The 15,660-nt window shown below is 48.2% G+C and overlaps 2 protein-coding genes across 2 annotated transcripts; one reads left to right on the forward strand and one right to left on the reverse strand.

The window, feature by feature from the left end:
- Positions 1-179: 179 nt before the first annotated feature.
- Positions 180-7,596, forward strand: Nfkbib (NFKB inhibitor beta). The gene is made up of 6 exons (XM_075986964.1): positions 180-454; positions 4,700-4,805; positions 4,889-5,222; positions 6,295-6,383; positions 6,465-6,737; positions 7,424-7,596. Exons 1-6 carry the CDS (start codon positions 276-278, stop codon positions 7,523-7,525), a joined length of 1,083 nt encoding a protein of 360 aa, XP_075843079.1. The 5' UTR covers positions 180-275; the 3' UTR covers positions 7,526-7,596.
- Positions 7,597-7,802: 206 nt separating this feature from the next.
- On the reverse strand, positions 7,803-10,383 carry Ccer2 (coiled-coil glutamate rich protein 2). Its single transcript, XM_075979039.1, has 5 exons — positions 10,311-10,383; positions 10,089-10,129; positions 9,845-9,932; positions 9,026-9,537; positions 7,803-7,949 (listed from the first exon to the last, which is right to left on the reverse strand). The coding sequence occupies exons 1-5, from the start codon at positions 10,381-10,383 to the stop codon at positions 7,860-7,862; spliced, it is 804 nt and encodes a 267-aa protein (XP_075835154.1). The 3' UTR covers positions 7,803-7,859.
- Positions 10,384-15,660: the final 5,277 nt, after the last annotated feature.

The raw sequence follows: 15,660 nt of genomic DNA on the forward strand, positions 1-15,660 counted from the left end.
GAACTACAAATCCCAAAAGGCCTGGCGCCTTAAGTAGCCATATTGATAAAGGGCGTCTGGAAAAAGTGGGGAAACTCAGAGAGCTAGTGTCTACCTTATTATTCTGATTGGTTCTGGTGCTGTATAGGGGCGGAGTGTAGCTATTTAACACATTCTGATTGGGTAGATGAGGGGGCGTGTTGGGGAATTCCCAGCAGGGCGGAAGCACTGGAACGCACGGCAAAGCCCAGCGACAGGCGGGCGACCACAGGGGGCCACCCGAGGTGGCTGGGGCCATGGCCGGGGTAGCTTGTTTGGGAAAAACTGCGGACGCCGATGAATGGTGTGACAGCGGCCTAGGCTCTCTAGGTCCCGACGCAGCGGCTCCCGGAGGACCAGGACTGTGCGCAGAGCTGGGCCCGGAGCTGTCGTGGGCGCCCCTGGTCTTTGGCTACGTCACTGAGGATGGGGACACGTGAGTAAACCTTAAATTACTAAACGGAGCCCCAGGATCCTACCTGAGTCTCCATTAGCCTATGATTCCTGTGGCTTATTATCTTCTAGTTCCTAACTCTTGACTTCCGATGCTGGACTTCCTGACCCCTAACTCCCAAATACTAAACTGTGAGAAGACTAGTCTTACGTTCACCCACAGTCAAGTGTCTCACCTTTCTTGAATTCTAAATTTGTGCTCCTGTAATCCATATCCTACCTTCTGATCCCCAAACCGGATCTGAACCTTCCCGACCAGGCCCCCGGACCTTTGTTACCCCTCTAGTTCCCACACCTTCTGACCCCCTGCTTCCAAATGTGGTCTTTGATCTTAGCTACCCTTGTAATAAGCCAGATTTTGACTTCCAAAATTAGTCCTTGGCCCTGAGTCTACAACTCTGCTACTTCCAGCATGGATCTGCAAATAAGAAATTGAGCTGCTGGGCACAGTGGCACTCAGCACTTGGGAGGCAGAGGCAGGCAGATCTCTGAATTTGAGGCTACTTGATCTACGAAGTGAGTTTCTGGCCAGCCAGAGCTACATAAAATTCAGAATCTCTTCCAGGACAGGCTTCAAAGCTACAGAGAAACCCTGTCTCGAAAAACTAAAAAACCAAAAAAATAAAATAAAAAAATCAGAATCTCATTTCCACGAGGATAGATTTGTCTGTTAACCAAATGTTCCTCCCAGACCACCGCCTTCCAGCGGCTGTTTTTAGCTGAGCTGGTGTGATGGTACACACTTGTAATCCCAGCCCTCCAAGGGGCTGAGGCAAAGAGGATCTCTAAGTCTGAGGATAGCTTGGGAGGACCTGGTATCAAAAATGAGGGGAGAGGAAAAGGAGGAGAGGGAGATTGAAAAATAATTTTAAGAATCAGGAAATTGTGCTTAGTCGCTAAGCTGGGGAGAAGGGACAGCTGTGTAAGGGATTGTACCCGGGATTTTTTGTCCTTTGTGCTTATTGCGTGTGCCCAGTGACTCAGTGCCTGACCCATGAGGGGAACACAATAAACACGAATCTTAAAGAACCAGGTGTTGTTTCCTTAATTTTCTTATTTTTCACTTTCCATTTTATTGGTTCTTGTTCCTTTATTATTTCATTCTGATCACTTTAGATTTAGATGTAGATTTTGTAATTTTCTTTTTCCTCTTTCCTTTTTTTTGTTTTGTGATATATAGTCTCATGTAATCCATGGTGGTCTTGATCTTGCTATTCAGCTGAGGATAGCCTTGAACTTTTCATCCTCCTGCTTCTAGCTCCCAAGTATACATCACTATGCCGTGTGTGTGTGTGTGTGTGTGTGTGTGTGTGTGTGTGTGTGTGAGAGAGAGAGACTAGAGGAGAACCCTGAGCTGTTGATTTGTTTTGAGACAGGGCCTTTCACTGGCCGAGCACTCACCACAGAGGCTAGATTAGCTGCTTGAGAATCCCAGGGATCCTCACCCCTTCTCCTTCTCTGAGACCAAGTCTCTCTGTATAGCTCTTGGCTGGCCTGGAATTCACCGTGTAAACCAGGCTGGCCTCAAACTCACAGCAATCCATCTGCCTCTGCCTCCTGAGTGCTGAGATCAAAGATGTATGCCTACACGCTCCATCCAGGGATCGTGTGTGTTCGCCTCCCTAGTGCTGGAATTATAAGCATTTAAAACCACAACCAAATTTTTCTTAGGCGTGTTCTGAACTAAGGTCACTGTGCTTTACCTACCAACTATTTCCCAGCCTCGTCCCCCAATCCCCCCTCCGTTAGCCCCTTTTTTAGTCAGTGTCTCACTGTACAGCCTGGGATAGCCTTGAATTCTATAATTTTTTTTTTAATCAAGACAGGGTTTCTCTATGTGTAGCCCTGGTTGTCATGGAACTCAATCTGTAGACCAGGATGGCCTGAAACTCAGAGATCCGGCTGCCTCTGCCTCCTGAATTATTTTACTTTATGTGTATAGATGTTTTTCACTTGCACACCTGTGTGTGTGAGTTGTATATGTGCTTGTTGGATCCACGGGAACTGGAGTTATGGATGGTTGTGAGCCACCATGTAGGTGCTGGAAATCAAACCTGGGTCTTCTGCAAGAGCCATAAGTGCTCTTAGCTGGTGAGCCATTGGTTCAGCCTCTAGCCTTACACTCTTTTTTTTTTTTTTTTTTGGTTTTTCGGGACAGGGTTTCTCTGTAGCCTTACACTCTTGGTCTTACACATGTGGTGTGTGCCCGGCTCCTGCTCTGCTGGGGACTGACTATGTCTGCGCTTTACCGACTCACCTTTCCACTTTGCTAATGAGCTTTGAGCGCTACAAATATTCCCTGCAGAGAACTTCTGATATGCTGTGTTTTTGTTTTCACTTATTTGAGTATATTTTCTAATTTCTCTTGATTTCTCCTTTGGCCAGTAGATTATGAAGAAGCATGTTCATTTTCCACCCTTGGAGGACTTTCCAGATGTCTTTCTGTTACTGGTTTTGAGTTTTGTTTCACTGTGGGCAGAGAAAATTCTTTGCTTGATTTGCACTCTCTAGTTTCTCTTTCCGTGCTGGGCATCAAACCCAGGCCTTCTGGGTGCCAGGCAAGTACTCCATCAGGAATGGTGTCCCCATGGCAATTCATTTTGATTTACTGAGACTCGGTTTTTTGGCTCAGAAATTGACCCTGAGTGTTATGTGAGTACTTATAAAGAGTTTATAAAATGGGGTTGGAGTGGTAGCTCGCTGGTTAAGAGCACTAGCTGCTCTTGCAGAAGACCCACCCAGTCCAGTTCCCAGCACTCACATGGCAACTAACAACTATCTATAACCCTAGTTTCCAGGGGTCTGATGCCCTCTTCTGGCCTCTGTTAGTTAGCTCCCGCGTGCATGTCATGTGCATCCATCCACTCAGGCACACATACACTAAATAAATAAATAATCTGTGATTTAGAGGTAATGTTGATTAGCAGTGTTGTTCAAAGCTGGGCGTGTAATTCCAGCTCCAAAGAAGACTGAGGCAGGAGGATTCTCAAGTTCAGGTTCAGCCTAGGAACAGAGTGAATTCAAGTCCAGCCTGGGAAAGATGAATGGCAAGGCCCTGTCGCAAAATAAAGGGAACAAAGAGACTGATGAGCGTGTGCTTCCCTGCATGCATGGAGCCTTCGGTTCCATCCGCTACTGCAAAAACAAGACAGCAACAACCACACACCCTGCTCTCCAAGTCTGCTGTCTCTTTGCTGATGTTTTCTGTTTCCTCGAACAATTCGTGACAGAGACCTATTGAAATCTCCAAGTCTGTGGATTCATCTGTTGGTTTTCATTCTGTTAGCTTTTGCTTTATGTAATCTGGAGGTCTATTATTAGAGCCATAGTGTGTGTGTGTGTGTGTGTGTGTGTGCGCGCACGTGTGTGTATGTGTGTGTGTGTGTTGTCAGTCAAGCCTGAGGTGCAAATGTTAGGCATGTGCTCCCCAACCCACATCCCAGCCCCAGCCCTTGTTTTCCACTTTTTTTGTATTTTGTTTTTTGTGTCAAGGCTTCACTGTGGAGCCCAGGCTGGTCTTAAACTTGTGATCCTTCTGCCTCAGCTTCTGAAGTGCTAAGATTAGAAGCTGGGGGCGTTATACCTAGTTTGTCTTTGTGTGTATATATTTGTGTGTGGAGGCCATTGGTCGGTGTTCGCTGTCTGCCTCATTTGCTCTTCGCTTTGTTATTATCTGAGATGAGGCTTCACAATGTAGCCCTCGCCGACCTGGAACTCACCTGCAGACCAGACTAGCCTGGAATTCACAGAGCCCACCAGCCTCTGCCTCTTTCACACATGCCACCATGCCCACCTGTTCTTGGTGACCAAATCTCATTATTTAGTATTTGACCCTGCTGGTCTAGAACTCACCATGTTGCCCAGTCTGGCCTTGATGTAACAATCCTCCAGCCTCAGCTTCTCCAGGTACTGAAATTTGAGCTGGCTAATTTCCTTAGTAAACACTGGTTCTTTTTTTCTTTTTCTTTTTCTTCGGAGCCTGTCTTGAAACTAACTCTTGTAGATCAGGCTGTCCTCGAACTCACAGAGATCAGTCTATATCTCCCTCCCAAGTGCTGGGATTAAAGGCATATGCCACCACTGCCCGGCTGAAGACCCTTGTCTTATCTCAGAACACCAACCAACCAACCAAAGTAGCTCCCGTCCCTGACTCCCAGACACTGAAATGTTTCCAATGGTGGCCACAGTTTGTAGCTCCTTGTTTATTGACCTCTCCCTTTGTCCCCAGGGCCCTGCACTTGGCCGTGATACATCAGCATGAACCCTTCCTGGATTTCCTCTTGGGCTTCTCCGCCGGCACTGAGTACCTGGACTTGCAGAATGACCTAGGCCAAGTGAGCCACTGGGGATGGTCACTTTAGGGAGCCGGGTCCAGGATTGTCATTGTGGCCCTAACCCCTGCTCTCTCTCCCTGTAGACAGCCCTGCACCTAGCAGCCATCCTGGGGGAGGCATCCACGGTAGAGAAGTTGTATGCAGCTGGCGCAGGAGTGTTGGTGACTGAGCGAGGGGGCCACACCGCGCTGCACTTGGCCTGCCGCATGAGGGCACACACGTGCGCATGCGTGCTGCTCCAGCCCCGCCCCAGACGTCCAAGGGATGCCTCAGATACCTACCTCACTCAGAGCCAGGACCATGCCCCAGGCACCAGCCAAAACCCTGTTGTTGTGAACCCTCAACCTAACCCAGAGAACGAAGAGGAGCCAAGTGATGAAGACTGGAAGCTGCAGCTAGAAGCAGAAAACTATGAGGGTGAGGGCCCTGGGCCCTGGGAAGAACGAAAACTCCCTGGCTATTACCTGACTTGAAACCCTGTGCTTATCTGGCATACACAGAGCCTGGGTTCAATCCCCAGCATAAACTGGGCGTGGTGGCACATGCCTATAATACCAGCCCTTGTAAGTTGGAAGCAAGAGGATCAGGAGTTGAAGGTCATCTTTGGTGCTATCTAGCTAGTTTTAGATCAGTCTAGGTTCAGGAGACCCTGTCTCACACACCCTTCTCAGGGCAAGGCTATATGTGCCTATAATCCCAGCACTTGGGTGACAGAAGCCTGAAGCAGAAAGATCATGAGGTCAGCTTCAGCCTGTGCTACATCGTGAGCCCCTGTTTAAAAAAAAACAAAAACAAAACAAAAAACCTGAAAGCAAAACCAGCTCCTAAAAGCAAAATCATCCTAAGTCTCCAGAAGTCCCAGCTTCTGGACCAAGGACCCCCAGGAGTATTAAGAATTGATACACAGGGCTCCTCTTCCCCAGAAATGGTCTTCAAACCACTTGCATCCCAGACGGCCAACCTATAGATTCAGAAATGCCGGGATACAGTGGTTGAGCTTGGACTACCTACCTGCAAGGTTCCTTCCCTCCAGAACTGTTTGTTCCCAAGTGTAAGCCTCTAGTTCAGCCTAACTGGAATGAGAGGATCCACCCCACGCTCCTAGCCCTGGGCAGAGGGTGCAGAGTTCACCCTCCTCACTCAGGCCTCATGGGAAAAGAACCTGGCTTCTCCATAAATAGGCTGAGGTCACCTGAGAGCCAGTGTCCCGGTCCTTTGTGGGACCTCTATTGTTACTGTCCTTGTTTGTTTTATTTATGATGCTGGGGATGGAACTCAAGAGCTGTTCTTTGTGAAGGAAGACCTCAGACTTGGTTCTGTTGGTCTACAGAGTGAGTGCTCTCATTCCGAGTCCCTGTAGATCCCAGACACCTCACCACTCAGGCTTACCCTGCCAGCATGCTGTCATCTGAGCTCAGGCCCCAAACCTGGTACCCTTCCCTCGGGTCATGACAGAGCTGAGGCTCCTTAACTTGTCATCTGTCCCCAGGCCACACCCCACTCCACGTAGCTGTCATCCACAAAGATGCAGAGATGGTCCAGCTGCTCCGGGATGCTGGAGCTGACCTCAATAAACCGGTGAGCCACCGTGGTGGGCCAGTGTGGGGGAAGGCACTGTCCCCTGTGTGCTCTCACTGACTGCTCTGGCACCTCCCACAGGAACCCACGTGTGGCCGGACCCCTCTGCACCTGGCGGTGGAAGCCCAGGCAGCCAGCGTGTTGGAGCTTCTCCTGAAGGCTGGTGCTGACCCTACCGCCCGCATGTATGGGGGCCGCACCCCACTTGGTAGCGCCCTGCTTCGGCCCAACCCCGTCCTTGCCCGCCTCCTCCGTGCACATGGAGCCCCTGAGCCTGAGGAGGAGGATGATAAGCTTGGCCCTTGCAGCAGCAGCAGCAGCAGCGACAATGACAGCGACGACAGAGATGAGGGCGTGAGTCAGGAACGGGTATCCCCTTGAGGGGTCGGGGTAAATAGACAACCAGAAACCTGGCAGATGCAGTCAGGGACTCAGATAAGGGACACGGAGATGAGGGGAAACTGTCATAGACTTGGCAACCTGTCATGGTGGCAAACACCATAGCCTTGAGTCCTGGGATTCAGGAGGCAGAGGCAGTCTGTGAGTTTGAGGCCTGCAAGGGCTGCATAGTGAGACCCTGTCAAAAAGGAAAAACAAAATTGCACAAGACGAGCTATGTTAGACTTCCTCCAGAGGCAGTCATGAGCACAGGCAGTGAGGGTCTGAGCATGGTCAGAGTGGCCGGAACACTGATGGTTGGGAAAGACCTCCGCCAGCAGTGAGGGAGCATTACTGAAGAACACAGACAACAACACACGCTTGTATAGGGGCCGGCGTAGCATGAGGAGGGCTGAAGGTGGGTGAAGGCAGAGGGGCGTGGGGAGAGAGCTGTGTCAGGTGACTAATACCCAGGGCACATAGGAGTCGTGGTGGGAGAAGGTGGTACTGAGAGCCATGACCTCCAGCATGGTGCATTCAGGGTGTTAAAGGAGGGGCAAGGGAATGCAGGCGTCACGGCGAGACCCCATTAGGCGCTGTGGCCTTGGCAGTGGGCAAGGTGGCAGCTACCTGACTCCTGTGCTGTCCCTCTCTTTTCCCAGGATGAATATGACGACATCGTGGTCCACAGTGGCAGGAGCCGAAACCGGCTACCTCCCTCCTCAGCACCCAAACCTCTTCCTGATGACCCCAACCCCACCTGACTTAAGTTTTAATATTAATATAATTTCCAGTTTAATAAAACTTTAAAGCTGACAAGCAGCGCCCAGCCTGATAGTGCCTTCTGCTTATTTCAGGTCCCGTCCCTGCAGAGCCACATGTGAGCCACGGTTTGCTTTGTGCTTTATTCACTCAGGGATGGAGGGGTGGGGTGGGGTCCCGAGTCTGAACCAGCCCTCGCCCCACTCAGACTTCTCTCAGGCTTGGTTCTCAGGCACACCCTTGCTTCCCAGCCCCTGCCAGTTGGTGGGATGGGGGCTCTGAGGTCAACAGTCCTGAGCCTTAGGGCGTACGGGAAAGGAGGGGAGTGGATGGAGGTCAGCCTTCCCTCCCAAGTGCCTCTCCCAGCATGGCGGTGGCCTTCTTTAGCTGCTCCTTCATGCGCTCTAGCTGCTCCACATCGTCTTCCTGGGGGAGATCAGAAATATGGTTACCTCTGTGACCACTGTAAATCACTGGTAGCCTGAAGTCCCTTCCTAGCTGTCTGTCATGGTTAGTGATGGCTACCATCTTTGTTCCCCCAAACCCCAAAGTTCTGTTCGCCCACTGGACCGGCGTGGAGGTTCACATTTGATCCTCTGCCTCTGCTCTCTGAGTGCTGGGATTACAGATATGTATCATCACAGCTGGTTTATGTAGTGCTTGGAAATGAATCAGGGCATTGCATGCTAAGTATACATTCTACCACAGACCTACATCCCAGCTCTGGGTGACCCATCTGTGATGTGATGGCCATTTTGATTGCTGCTTCCAATTAAGGTTATATTTAATCAGTTAAAAAAAAACTTTATGTGTATGGGTGTTTGCCGGCATATATGTCTGTATATCACCATGTCTTCCTGCTGCCCCTGGAGGCCAGGAGAGGGCATAGGATCCCCTGGAAATGGAGTTGCAGAGTCACTAGGTGGATCCTGGGAATTGAACCTGGGTCCTCTGAAAGGGCAGCCAATGCTTTGAACTGTTAAACCATCTCTCCAGCACATAACTAAAAAACAAGTTTATACATTTATTGTGGGCGTGTATGTGCACATGTGTATCCCAGCATGTGTGGGGCGGTCAGAGGACAACCTGTGGGAGTCAGTCCTCTCCATCCGCCATGCAGTGCAGGACCTAGGGATTGAACTCAGGTCACCAGGCTTGGCAGCAAGTGCCTTTACCCACTGAGCCATCCTTGCTGGCATGTGGGATATATTGGACCTTGCATGGCTTAGCCAATGGTATCTGTCACTAGCCTAGTGAACCAGGAGAGTAGCTGCTGGCTTCAGTGGGAGCTGACTTACTTGGTACAGACTGGCGATGATGCTGATGTTTCTGGGTAATTAGTGGTGTCTTCCTGGTCACTGTCCTTGCCTGGGCGTTGCTACCTAGTCTTGGTGCATACTTGGTCACTGACCCACTTCATGGTGGGTTTCATTGTGGCCCAGCACTAGTAGGTGTTAGAAGAGACCTCCTTGGGTGACCCTGGAGTGGCCCCGCCCACTCACCTCCTGCTCTGAAGCCGCCTCCTCCTCTGCCTCTTCTTCCTGCTTGGCCTTGGTACCCGGCTGCTCCAGGTGGTGACGATGACTCGAGGATTCTTCGTGCCTTTCTCCCCCTGCCATCTCACTCCCCTGCCACAGACTGTGGCCTCCACCCAGCAGGTGCATGCCCTTCTCCTCTGCCTGAAACCGGGCTGTCTCCGCATCGCTGGCCTTCTCAGCCACCCGCTTCTGGGGGCCCCTGGCACCCTCTAGATGTTCCCACATATGCTTCTGAGGCTGCCTCTTCTCTTCCTCCTCTTTCTCCTCTTCCTGGTGAAGCTGGCTGTGGAGCTGTGTATGGATGGCCTGTTCCTGCACCTCAGACTTGTGGGTCCTCTCTGCTGCTTCCTCCTCTTCCTTGTCCCTTATCTCCTGGCTGGACCTCATCTTTCCAGTCTCCTGCTTGTTGAAGTCCCCACCCAGTAACCTCTTCTCCTCAAGGGACACACAGCCATGGGGCTCTGTCTCGAATATCTCTGGCAGGGAAAAATAGGGTTCTCTTTGTTCAGCCAACTGAGAAATGGGGTTGCTCAGGAGTTCTGGGTCCTTCCTGACCTGACATCATGAAAGGGACTGCTTGGCACTGGGAGGGGGTGTCACAGGCTGTATATTCTCGGCTCTAGTCCCTGTGCTGTAGCCAGGCTCTTTCACGTGTGTGTGGGGGGGAGGGTAAGCAGCACCACACTGACCCTGGGGCCTGGGAACTTTCCTACCGTGCACTGTGGGCCAGTAGGAAGGTGGGGAAAGATGTTGGGAGCCCGAGGGGAACTAAGGGATTCCTACCTTTGTGGAGCAGAGCTGTGCAGAGGCCTCTCTGGGCCTGGCCCAGTGTCAGCACCTCCATGACCACCTCTGCTAGACAGCGGGTTAGCTGGGGCAAGGATCAAAGGTTAGAGGGAGGTCAAGGGCAAGGGAGTTGGGCAAACAGAGTGGCTACAGGAGAAAAGAAAGAGGTGGGGATCCTGGGAGAAGCTGAGCAGAGGGGACCCAGCAGGATGGGGTGGGCAAAGAAGGGCTCCTCTCTCACCTCCTCCTTGGAGGGTCTGGGCGCCAGGGGAACCGAGGAGGCTGTGGAGGGATGAAACAGGCACTGTCCGTGGTACTGATCCCAGCTCCTCCGTTACCGCAGCCCACCAGCCTGGCACCTACCAGCTGAGCTGCCCCCGTGTGTAAGCTCAGCCGCCTGTCTATAGCCCGGCCCCAGGTATACTGGCCTGCCACCTAATCCCTCTGTGGGCTCTGGACTCACCAGTCCCCAGCAGCAGTGCCAACAGCGGGGGCAGCAGCAGCAGCGCTGCGGAGGTGGGTGCACGGCGCGTCATGGTGGGGAGTCCGGACCCTGGACCTCTCCGCTGGCTGAGCAGCCAACCAGTGCCAGAGCCTTATAACCCAGGTGAAGTGGCCCCAGCGGGGGAGAAAATGACGTCACCACCACCCTCTCCCTGCTTCAGGGAGAGGGGACAGCTGTGGGGCGCTGCAGGACCCTCAATTATTTATGGGAACCCACACTCAAGCATGCACACCCCTCCAGGCTTCTGGCCCAGGAACACAGAGTGGGGGTGGGGGAAAGGCTCTCCCAGAGACTTACTTGGGAAACGGGGAACTCTCCTTTTCTCAACTCTTTCCACATCTGGAAAGTAGATCCTCCTAAATCTACCTCCTAAGAGGTGCACGCTCCTTCTGACAAAGTCCCTGCTCCGCTGGGCACCAGCTGTGCAGTGCTGGGACAATTGCTTAAGCTTTCTTACTTTTAGGAAGTTTTGGTGACAACACACTCCAGAGCTGTTGGGTGAGGATATACGGAGTGCTGGGTAGTGTTCTCCACTGGGAACTTCACAGGGCTGCATGGCACCCCAGCACCACGTGTGAGTGTGTGTGTGTACATGTGGGAGCTGGTATCTTCCTCTGTTGCTCTCCACTTTATTATTTATTTATTTATTAAAGATTTCTGCCTCCTCCCCGCCACCGCCTCCCATTTCCCTCCCCCTCCCCCATCAAGTCCTCCTCCCTCGTCAGCCCAAAGAGCAATCAGGGTTCCCTGCCCTGTGGGAAGTCCAAGGACCACCCACCTCCATCCAGGTCTAGTAAGGTGAGCATCCAAACTGCCTAGGCTCACACAAAGCCAGTACGTGCAGTAGGATCAAAAGCCCATTGCCATTGTTCTTGAATTCTCAGTAGTCCTCATTGTCCGCTATGTTCAGCGAGTCCGGGTTTATCCCAGGCTTTTTCAGACCCAGGCCAGCTGGCCTTGGTGAGTTCCTGATAGAACATCCCCATTGTCTCAGTGTGTGGGTACACCCCTCGCGGTCCTGAGTTCCTTGCTCGTGCTTTCTCTCCTTCTGCTCCTGATTTGGACCTTGAGATTTGGACACATTGGAGTCCGGTGCTCCAATGTGGGTCTCTGTCTCCTTTCATCGCCTGATGAAGGTTAATATTCAGGAGGATGCCTATATGTTTTTCTTTGGGTTCACCTTCTTATTTAGCTTCTCTAGGATCGTGAATTATAGGCTCAATGTCCTTTATTTATGGCTAGAAACCAAATATGAGTGAGTACATCCCATGTTCCTCTTTTTGGGTCTGGCTTACCTCACTCAGGATAGTGTTTTCTATTTCTGTCCATTTCATGCAAAATTCAAGAAGTCATTGTTTTTTACTGCTGAGTAGTACTCTAATATGTATATATTTCATACTTTATTCATCCATTCTTCCATTGAAGGGCATCTAGGTTGTTTCCAGGTTCTGGCTATTACAAACAATGCTGCCGGGCGATGGTGGCGCACGCCTTTAATCCCAGCACTCGGGAGGCAGAGGCAGGCGGATCTCTGTGAGTTCGAGACCAGCCTGGTCTACAAGAGCTAGTTCCAGGACAGGCTCCAAAGCCACAGAGAAACCTTGTCTCGAAAAAACCAAAAAATAAAAAAATAAATAAAATAAAAAATATTACAAACAATGTTGCTATGAGCATAGTAGAGCATATACTTTTGTTGTATGATAGGGTATCTCTTGGGTATATTCCCAAGAGTGGTATTGCTGGGTCCAGGGGTAGGTTGATCCCGAATTTCCTGAGAAACCGCCACACTGCTTTCCAAAGTGGTTGCACAAGTTTGCATTCCCACCAGCAATGGATGAGTGTACCCCTTTCTCCACAACCTCTCCAGCAAAGGCTATCATTGGTGTTTTTTATTTTAGCCATTCTGACAGGTGTAAGATGGTATCTTAAAGTTGTCTTGATTTACATTTCCCTGATCGCTAAGGAAGTTGAGCATGATCTTAAGTGTCTTTTGCCATTTGAACTTCTTCTGTTGAGAATTCTCTGTTCAGCTCAGTGACCCATTTTATAATTGGGTTGATTAGCCTTTTACGGTCTAGTTTCTTGAGTTCTTTATATATTTTGGAGATCAGACCTTTGTCAGTTGCGGGGTTGGTGAAGATCTTCTCCCAGTCAGTGGGTTGCCTTTTTGTTTTAGTGACAGTGTCTTTTGCTTTACAGAAGCTTCTCAGTCTCAGGAGGTCCCATTTATTCAGTGATGCTCTTAATGTCTGTGCTGCTGGGGTTATACGTAGGAAGTGGTCTCCTGTGCCCATGTGTTGTAGAGTACTTCCCACTTTCTCTTCTATCAGGTTCAGTGTGTTCAGACTGATATTGAGGTCTTTAATCCATTTGGACTTGAGTTTTGTGCATGGTGATAGATATGGATCTATTTTCATTCTTCTACAGATTGACATCAAGTTTTGCCAGCACAATTTGTTGAAGATGCTCTCTTTTTTTCCATTGTATACTTTTAGCTCCTTTATCAAAAATCAGGTGTTCGTAGGTTTGTGGGTTAAAGTCAGGGTCTTCTATTCAATGCCACTGGTCGACTTCTCTGTTTTTATGCCAATACCAAGCTGTTTTCAATACTGTAGCTCTGTAGTAGAGTTTGAAGTCAGGGATGGTAATGCCTCCAGACGATCCTTTATTGTATAAGATTGTTTTAGCTATCCTGGGTTTTTTGTTTTTCCATATAAAGTTGATTATTGTCTTCTCCAGATCTGTGAAGAATTTTGATGGGATTTTGATGGGGATTGCATTGAATCTATAGATTGCTTTTGGTAGAATTGCCATTTTTACTATGTTGATCCTCCCAGTCCAAGAGCAAGGGAGATCCTTCCATTTTCTGGTGTCCTCTTCAATTTCTTTCTTCAAAGACTTAAAGTTCTTGTCAAATAGATCTTTCACTTCCTTGGTCAGAGTTACCCCAAGATATTTTATGCTATTTGTGGCTATCATGAAAGGTGATGCTTCTCTGATTTCCCTCTCTGCTTCCTTATCCTTAGTGTACAGGAAGGCAACTGATTTTTTGGAGTTGATCTTGTATCCTGCCACATTACCAAAGGTGTTTATCAGCTGTAGGAGTTCTTTGGTAGAGTTTTTGGGGTCACTTATGTATACTATCATATCATCTGCAAATAACAAAAGCTTAACTTCTTCCTTTCCAATACAAATCCCCTTGATCCCCTTATGTTGTCTTATTGCTATTGCTAGAACTTCAAGTACTATATTGAAGAGGTATAGAGAGAGTGGACATCCTTGTCGTGTTCCTGATTTTAGTGGGATGGCTTTGAGTTTTTCTCCGTTTAATTTAATGTTAGCTGTCGGCTTGCTGTAAATAGCTTTTATTATATTTAGGTATGACCCTTGTATCCCTAATCTCTCCAAGACCTTTATCATAAAGGGGTGTTGAATTTTGTCGAATGCTTTTTCAGCATCTAATGAAATGATCATATGGTTTTGTTTCTTTCAGTTTATTAATATGGTGGATTACATTGGTAGATTTGCGTATGTTGAACCAGCCCTGCATCTCTGGGATGAAGCCTACTTGATCATAATGGATAATTTTTCTAATGTGTTCTTGGATTCGGTTTGCCAGTATTTTATTGAGAATTTTTGTGTCGATATTCATGAGTGAGATAGGCCTGTAATTCTCTTTCTTGGTTGGGTCTTTGTGTGGTTTTGGTATCAGGGTAACTGTAGCTTCATAAAAGGAATTTGACAATGACTCTTCTGTTTCTATATTGTGAAATACATTAAGGAATATAGGTATTAGCTCTTCTTGGAAGTTCTGGTAGAATTCTGCATTGAAAACATCTGGTCCTGGGCTTTTTTTGGAGGGGAGATTTTTGATAACAGTTTCTAATTCTTTGCGACTAACAGGTCTATTTAGATCGTTCACCTGGTCTTGGTTTGGCTTTGGTATATGGTACTTATCTAGAAAAATGTCCATTTCTTTTGCATTTTCCAGTTTTGTGGCATACAGGCTTTTGTAGTAAGATCTAATGATTCTCTGAATTTCCTCTGTGTCTGTGGTTATGTCCCCCTTTTCATTTCTGATCTTATTTATTTGCGTGTTCTTTCTTTGTCGTTTAATTAGTTTGGATAGGGGTTTGTCGATCTTGTTGATTTTCTCTAATAACCAACTTTTTGTTTCATTGATCTTTGGACTGTTTTCTGTGTTTCTATTTTGTCGATTTCCACCCTCAGTTTGATTATTTCCAGTCTTCTACTCCTCCTGGGCACGTCAGCTTCTTTTTTTTCTAGAGCTTTCAGGTGTGCTGTTAAGTCCCCAATGTATGCTTTCTCCGTTTTCTTTAAGTGGGCACTCAGTGCTATGAACTTTCCTCTGAGCACTGCTTTCATCGTGTCCCATAGGTTTGAGTATGTTGTCTCTTTATTTTCATTACATTCAAGGAAGACTTTAATTTCTTTCTTAATTTCTTCCTTGACCCAGGTGTGGTTCAGTAGTTGACTGTTCAGTTTCCATGAGTTTGTCGGCTTTCTGGGGGTAGCATTGTTGTTGCCTTCTAACTTTAATCCATGGTGATCTGATAAGAGACAGGTGGACACTGATATTTTTTTGTATCTGTGGAGGTTTCCTTTGTTTCCGAGTATGTGTCAATTTTCAAGAAGGTTCCATGAGCTGCAGAGAAGAAGGTATATTCTTTCCTATTTGAGTGGAGTGTTCTATAGATGTCTGTTAAGTCCATTTGCTTCATTACCTCCAACAATTCTCTTAATTCTCTATTAGGTTTCTGTCTGATTGACCTGTCCATTGGTGAAAGAGGTGTGTTGAAGTCTCCTACTACTAATGTGTGTGGTTTGATGTCTGCCTTGAGTTTTAGTAATATTTCTTTTACATAAGTGGGTGCTTTTATATTAGGGGCGTAGCTATTCAGGATTGAGACTTCATCCTGATGAATTGTTCCTGTTATGAGTATAAAGTGTCCATCTCAATCTCTTCTGATTTTAGTTTGAAGTCAGTTTTGTTAGAAATTAGTATGGCCACACCTGCTTTTTTCTTAGGACCATTTGCTTGAAAAACCTTTTTCCAACCCTTTACTCTGAGTAGATGCCTGTCTTTGTGGTTGAGATGTGTTTCTTGCAAACAGCAGAATGTTGGATTCTGTTTTTGTATCCAATCTCTTAGCCTGTGCCTTTTTATAGGTGAATTGAGACCATTAATATTAAATGATATTAATGACCAGTGGTTGTTTACTCCGGTTATTCTTACTGTTTTTGGTAGTAGAGTTTGTGTGTCTCCCTTCTTTGAGTTGTGCTGGTG

This window comes from Microtus pennsylvanicus, chromosome 1 (genome assembly GCF_037038515.1).
Source record: "Microtus pennsylvanicus isolate mMicPen1 chromosome 1, mMicPen1.hap1, whole genome shotgun sequence".
NCBI lineage: Eukaryota > Metazoa > Chordata > Mammalia > Rodentia > Cricetidae > Microtus > Microtus pennsylvanicus.

What these genes read in the sequence shown, in the direction of transcription:
- Nfkbib (XM_075986964.1), top strand. Translation starts at nt 276, where the DNA reads ATGGCCGGGGTAGCTTGTTTGGGAAAAACTGCGGACGCCGATGAATGG. An exon ending in GTCACTGAGGATGGGGACAC is followed by an intron (nt 455 to 4,699) that starts GTGAGTAAACCT and finishes CTTTGTCCCCAG; the next exon opens with GGCCCTGCACTTGGCCGTGA. An exon ending in AGAAGCAGAAAACTATGAGG is followed by an intron (nt 5,223 to 6,294) that starts GTGAGGGCCCTG and finishes ATCTGTCCCCAG; the next exon opens with GCCACACCCCACTCCACGTA.
- Ccer2 (XM_075979039.1), bottom strand. Translation starts at nt 10,383, where the DNA reads ATGACGCGCCGTGCACCCACCTCCGCAGCGCTGCTGCTGCTGCCCCCG. An exon ending in GGCACTGCTGCTGGGGACTG is followed by an intron (nt 10,130 to 10,310) that starts GTGAGTCCAGAG and finishes ATCCCTCCACAG; the next exon opens with CCTCCTCGGTTCCCCTGGCG. An exon ending in CACAGCTCTGCTCCACAAAG is followed by an intron (nt 9,538 to 9,844) that starts GTAGGAATCCCT and finishes TTTCCCTGCCAG; the next exon opens with AGATATTCGAGACAGAGCCC.